At 61.3% G+C, this 6,266-nt stretch overlaps 1 protein-coding gene across 1 annotated transcript; it reads right to left on the reverse strand.

Annotated features, from left to right (window-relative positions):
• Positions 1 to 3,801: 3,801 nt before the first annotated feature.
• Epop (elongin BC and polycomb repressive complex 2 associated protein) lies at positions 3,802 to 6,059 on the reverse strand. The gene has a single exon (XM_063251447.1). It carries the CDS (start codon positions 5,578 to 5,580, stop codon positions 4,618 to 4,620), a length of 963 nt encoding a protein of 320 aa, XP_063107517.1. The 5' UTR covers positions 5,581 to 6,059; the 3' UTR covers positions 3,802 to 4,617.
• Between the last annotated feature and the right edge of the window lie 207 nt (positions 6,060 to 6,266).

The raw sequence follows: 6,266 nt of genomic DNA on the forward strand, positions 1-6,266 counted from the left end.
CCAGATGCTGGGATAACAGGTGTGTGCCACCAGCCAGGCTCCCAGGCCTAAATTTCATTTTGAAAAATCAAGGTGTGGTGGCACACACCTGTCATCCCAGTACTCAGAAGGCCGAGGCAGGATTGTTGTAAATTTGAGACCAGCCTAGGCTACAAAGTGCTCAAGGCCAGCCTGAACTGAAAGTGAGACTCTGGTCTCAAAGAGACAAAAAAAAAAAAAATTCATTTTGAGGGAGTTGTGGTATTGCACACCCATCATCCCAGCACTCGGGAGCCTGAGGCAGGAGGATCACCTGGAATTTGAGGCCAAGGTAGGCTACATAGTGAGACCATGTTTCCAAAGCTCACTAAATCAATCACTTTAAAAATACAGACTCTGGGGGCTGGGGATTTAGCTCAGTGGCATAAGTGCCTGCCTTGCAAGTGTGCGCTTGTGAGTTCGATCCCTGGGACCGATAAAAATGAAAAAAGACAAAAAAAAAAATACAGACTCTGCTTTGGGTGAGCATTCATTAGCTGCCTGCTGTACACAGGTCACTGAGCCAAAAGCTGGAAAACAAAAGCAGGGGCACAGGATGACTGTGGAGGGGAGCAAGGGGGAAAACCACAAATCATCATAACCTCGGGCCATTGCTTAAGGGTTTTTATCCTAAATTATTTAAGGAAAGTGTGAACATGGTGTAGGGGGGACTGGCACCCTGGGGACTTTTTTCACGTATGCAGAGATTCTGTGGTGTTAGTGCTGGGAGGGGAAAGCGCAGATGAAGATTCCCCCAGGAGTCCCCGGGCCCAGGGCCCCTGCTATGCACCCCGAAAGCCTCCTGGTTAGAAGTGTTGTGGGTCATACTCACCTGGGGAGTCAGAGAGGACTCCATGGAGGAGGGGAGGCAGTATTTCAACCAGCCTTGGAGCACAGAGCCTGCCGGGGTGGTGGCCAGGGCATACTGTACAGTAGACCATGTTGTGCACAAAGCCATAAAAAGCAGGTGAGACTGGACAGAAGGGCAAAGGCCAAAGCATAAAGGACCCACAGTCAGGCTAAGCAGCTGTGCCTGTTAAAGGTGGCCCCTGTGTAAGACAGAAATGATGGAATCTGAGCAGAGGAGACCCCAGGATCAGGCTGGTAGCCAAGGTGGCGGTCCAGGCTGAAGAGGGGAAATGAACCAGTTGAGGTGAGGATGGACAGAGGGTACAAGAGATGGAGTTGCAGAAGCAGGGGGAGGTTTGGGAGTGGGCGGCTGCTGCTCAAGTCAGGGGACACCGCTGGGAATTCTGGGACACTGAGTCTTGGGAAGGTAACCAGGGAGGAGGGTAGGCCTGTCCGCAGGCTGACCTAGAACTCAGGTGATCCTCCTGCCTCAGGCTCCTGTGCTGGGGTGACAGGTGTGTGCCCCACACACTGCTTCCCTTCCTCATTTTAAAGCCTCCTGAGGCCTGAGGGGAAGAGAGAGGAACCGAACCAGGACCTTTGCTGACAGAATCAGGCAGCCTCATCAGTGTCCAGCATCCAGCCCTGGCAAAGCTGGGGCAGGGCTGCAGCCACTCGGCCATGAGTGTGGCTGGCTGTGCTGCCTGGAGGCAGCAGCTGCCTCAGGGTACAGGGGTCTGAAAAACTGGGTCAGGAAGTGCCAAGCGGGGCCATCAGAGACCCTGAGAGGAAAGGACACAGAACAGAGGAACCTGGAGGGAAAGGAAAGGAGGTGACAAGAAGGGGACTGAGCGCCCCAGAGAGGCTAACTCTCTTCCTTCCAGAGGGGAGGGAAGCTAGGACCATGGCAGTCAGCTAGAGCCCAGCCTGGGAGCCAGTGTGTGGGCACCAGAGGCCCCTGGGCCCTAGAAATCGGGCTCCTCCACTGCTCTGGAGCCTGGGGATGGGTGGGAGAGGCAGCTCAGTGTCCCACTGTCCCCTCCCCAATGCTGCTCCCTTAGGACTTGTGATGACCCCATCCTCCCCAAGAAGGTCCAGGCCAGTCTCTCCTTTCTGAGTTGGGGATGTGACTTGGTGGCAGAGTTCTATTTATTATTGATTTTTAGTGGTAGAGTTCTTGCCTTGCACGCACAAGGCCCTGGGTTGAATCCCCAGAAGAGAAAGAGAGAGAGAGAGAGAGAAAGAAAGAAAGAAAGAAAGAAAGAAAGAAAGAAAGAAAGAAAGAAAGAAAGAGGGAAGGGGGAAGGGGAAAGGAGGGGGGAGGGAGAAAAGGAAGGAAGGAAGGAAGGAAGGAAGGAAGGAAGGAAGGAAGGAAGGAAAGAAAGAAAGGTCTCTGCTTTCTGGGACTTCAGTTTCCATCCTGAGGCCCAGGAAAACCCAGCTGACCAGCACCACAGAAAGAAAAGCAGGAGTTTCTGTAGCTTCCCGGTCTAGTCTGACCTCTAGCCCTCCAGGCTCTGCAGACCTGCCTTAAAGTGAAGAGCCGTCTAGTGCTGGGGCATGGTGGCAACAGGAGGCTGAGGCTGAGTCTGCAGCCCCAGGAGTTCAAGGCCAGCCTGGACTACACATCGAGACCCTGTTGCAGACCACCACCCCACACACAAAAAGAAAAAAAAAAAAGCTGGCGTGACTGGTTAAAGCAGCCCTAGGACAAGAACTCTGCTCCCAGATGGCCAACCAGGAAGTGCCTGGAGGGCCCCACCCTGCCCCCCTGGGAAGAAACCTCAGTCCACAGGACAGCAGCTCCAGGTCTGACCAAAAGGTGTGGTTTTTAACTCACCGTGGCCCCTTCCAGGTTGCAGGTTAACCCTTTCCCAGGCCAGGGGAGCCCTGGAAAGAGTGGGAGCCTCAGGAGCCCGCACCCTCCTGCCCTCCCTCACCCAGGGCTCCAGGGCGACCAAAGTGAAGCCCACAGCACTGGAAGCAAGGATTAAGAAGCGGGGGTTGGGGATGGGTGGGGGGGTCTGCCTTTGCCAGCTCCTCCCCAGAGCCTCACCCCCTCTTCAGAGTGGACCTTTCTCCCTGCACCCCAAGCCTGCCTCCCCCTACAAGTATCTCCACTCTTAGGGGGCAGATAAGCCGGGACCCCAGGCCCAAGAGAAGGGAGTTTCATCCATTCCAGAGGCTATGCCTGTGCGCAGCTGGAGGGGACCGCAGGGTTCACAAAGGCCAGAGGCTGAGAGCAGCTGCCCCCCTAGGCGGTCCTCTCCCCTCCCCCAGGCAAGGGGGAAAAAACCTGAAGGCAGGCAGTTTTGAAAACAAACAACTTTTTTGTGGTGCAAAATAGTTTTCCAAGACTCTGCTCTATACAAACAACTTTCTATAAAGCATCCTCACAGAAAAGGACGGGAGCCTTCCCCAGGGTCGCAGTGGGAAATGCCTCCCCCTCCCATCCCAGGGGAAGAGAGGTGCGTTCACTAGTGCAGTGCGGCTCCAAGGGTCACTGGGTCCCTCCAGAGTAGGGCAACCTGACTGATGCTCCCCCAGCAGGGGTGCTCACCTTGGCCTGGGCCAAGGAAAGGCAGTCACCCTGGGGACTCCAGGGACCCTCCCAGCCGGGTGTGGCTCTCCTTGCCAGCAAGCAGGGACCTCTGACCCCCAGCCTAATCCTCAGCTCTGTTGCCTCAATCAGGCCCTGACAATCCAAGGTGCCTGGGGCTGGGGAGGGAGCTGAGGGTCTCACTGGCCTGGTCTCCTCCACACCAAACCCTGCGCTTGGAACTCCAGGCCAGCCCTTTCTGTGACCCCTCTGCAGGGAGTGGCTGATTTGTCACCACCGGTCAGGGGAAAGAATCTGTGTGTCCAAAGAAAGGATTCAGGCCTGCCCTCAACCCCATCCCCTCCTGAATCCGCCAGAGGACCTCGAGAGGCGACTCATTTGGTCTGAATTTATTGATTTCTTCCACCTTCCATTACTTTCCCTGGGACAGTCTCCTGCCCTGTCCACAGGCAGTCTGCTGGAGACATGACAGGGTCCCTGGGCCCTGTCCCCCTTAAGTGTGCAGTAAGCTGGGGCAGGGGCAAGTTAGGTTATCAAGGTGGGGGATTCTCTTCCACCCAGCAAACATACGAACTGAAAGCAAATAGAAAATTGGGGGTAACGGGGACCTCCAAAACTGGGCAAAAAAGGAAAAATTCGTTGCTGAGACTGCAGCTCTCACTAATCGGGAAGTCACCTGAACTTGGGGGACCTAGAAGGGCACAGGAGTGAGTGACCAGGCCCCTTCCTCCAGCAGGGCTCCCTAAAGCCTGCGGGTAGCCAAGGGTTAAAGGTTGGGAGGTGGGGTGGAGCCCCCCACGGAGCTGCCAATCACCCTCGAGGGCCCCTCCAAGGCCCCCATTCCCTAGGCTCGTCCTGGGACGAAGAAACAACCGGTTTGTCCATCACCAAGATCTCTCTAGCTCCCTTTTTGGGGTTCGGGAGCGGTGGCCTCCTTGGCTACAACCCAGAGCACCGGGGTGGGGGAGGAGGGCAGAAATTCGCATCAATCCACTGTCCCCCAACTGTGGCCCTCGTCTCCTCCGCAGAGATAAGCTGGACGGAAGTCTGCAGCGTTCGCGGATCAGTCACTCGAGTTCCCGTGCCCGCGGATCAGAAAGAGTCAAGAACAGGCAGAAGTGGGAAGCCAGGCTCTGTTCTCCGAGCACGGCGTCCTCAGCTGTCTTCCGTAGCAGCAGAGATGTCCCCGCTCACAGTTCTTCCAGGTTGGCCCCCCAAAACTTGCAACCGGGGGGCTCCGGCACCGCGGGGCCACCTACCTGCCACCGCCACACCGGGTGGGCGGGCGGGGGCCGGGTGTTGCCTTGCAGACGCAGCGAGGCGGCGGGCCGCAGGTCCCCGTCGTCATCTACCACCAGGGCAGGCGTGCAAGGGAAGCAGCTGAGCAGGCTGAAGGTGCCGGCTGCGGGCAGCACGGGCGCGGGGCGGCGGGGCGGCGCGCGCGCCGGGGGCGGCAGTCGCGGAGCGGGCGTAGGGCGGCGGCGCTTCTTGCTGGCGCCTTTGGCCGGGGCCTTCGCGGGTAGCCGCTCGGGACCGCGGCGCAGGCTCGGTGTGTCCACGGCGAAGCCCTTGGCGTAGCACCAGAGTTTGGAACGGCGGATGAGGCGGTCGAAGTGTTCCTGGCGGAGGTCGCTGGGCGCGGCCGTCGAAGGGTCTCCAGCGGGTGCCTCGGGCGGGGGGCGTCCGTCTTGCTCCGGTGGTGAAGGCGCGGGACCCGCAGGTGGCGGCGGGCTGGAAGTGGGACGAGGCTGGGACTCGAGGCCCAGGGTCGGCGCGGGCGGAGCCTCCTGAGGACACCGGGACTCGGGGCAGCGGGCAGGAGGTGCGTCGCGGCCTCCGCCCTCTTCCTCCCTCCCGTCGCCGGGGCGCGGGGCGGCGTCCGCATCCTCCGGGGCCGGAGGGCTCGGGGCTCGGGGCTGCGCGGGCAGCTTCAGGCCGTCCGGGTCACCGTCGCCGGGGCACGGCGAGGTTCGGGGACCCAGGCCCTGGGAAGGCGCGCGCGGCTTGGCGAGGGCGCAGAAGGCCAGGGCACGCAGGCACAGCGGTGAGAACTCCTGGGTCCCCCGGCCTGGCTTCCGGGGCGATGGGGCACACGGAGACCCCCGCGGAGACGACGGCACCGCCAGGCGCGAAGCGGGGCAGAGAGTCTCCATAGCGGCGCCCGGCGCGGAGGCCCGGGGCCCAGCGGCGCGGTGCCCCGGCTGCGCGCAGAGCCCACGGGAGAGGGGAACATCGCCCCCCTCGAAGGGGAGGCCTTGACTCGCGGGCGCCGCCGGCCCCCGGCCCCTCCCGGCCCTCGTCACGCGGCACCGGCGGCGGCCGGACTCCTGGGTCCCCGCGGTCCCCGCGCTTCCTGCCGCCGCCTTCCCTGCGCGTTGCGGTCCGGCGCCCCCTCTCGAGCGGCCCGGAGCGCCCGGGGCGGGGCCAACGAAACGACCGGCGACCGCGGGAGGCGGGAAGGACCCCGGCCCAGTACCCGATGCCGGGGCCCAGGCAGCGGGGAAGGCGCCTTCCGCCCGCTCGGCTTCTTTCTTCCCCGCTGGCTCGGCAGACCGCGTTATAGAGAACTGCCCCCTCGCTGCCCCAATACCAGCGCCGCCGCCGTGAGCCCGCCGCTGATTGGGCCGCAAACCCGTGACGTCACAGGCCCCGCCCCGGCCCCGCCCCCAGCCCCATTCGGCACACAGACACACACACGTGGACCCGGCGAGGCGGCTTGCTGCCGCGGGGGAGGCGAGGGGCGGGCGCGGGTGGCACCGCGAGGCCCGGAGCCGCCGCCGCACGTGGCCAGGTGGCCTGTCGGCTTGTGCTGGTGCGGAACAGCCTGCGTTTTTTCCCC

The sequence above is a fragment of the Cavia porcellus genome, unplaced genomic scaffold (assembly GCF_034190915.1).
Source record: "Cavia porcellus strain 051 isolate PalLab524CR breed Dunkin Hartley unplaced genomic scaffold, mCavPor4.1 scaffold_6, whole genome shotgun sequence".
Taxonomy (NCBI): domain Eukaryota; kingdom Metazoa; phylum Chordata; class Mammalia; order Rodentia; family Caviidae; genus Cavia; species Cavia porcellus.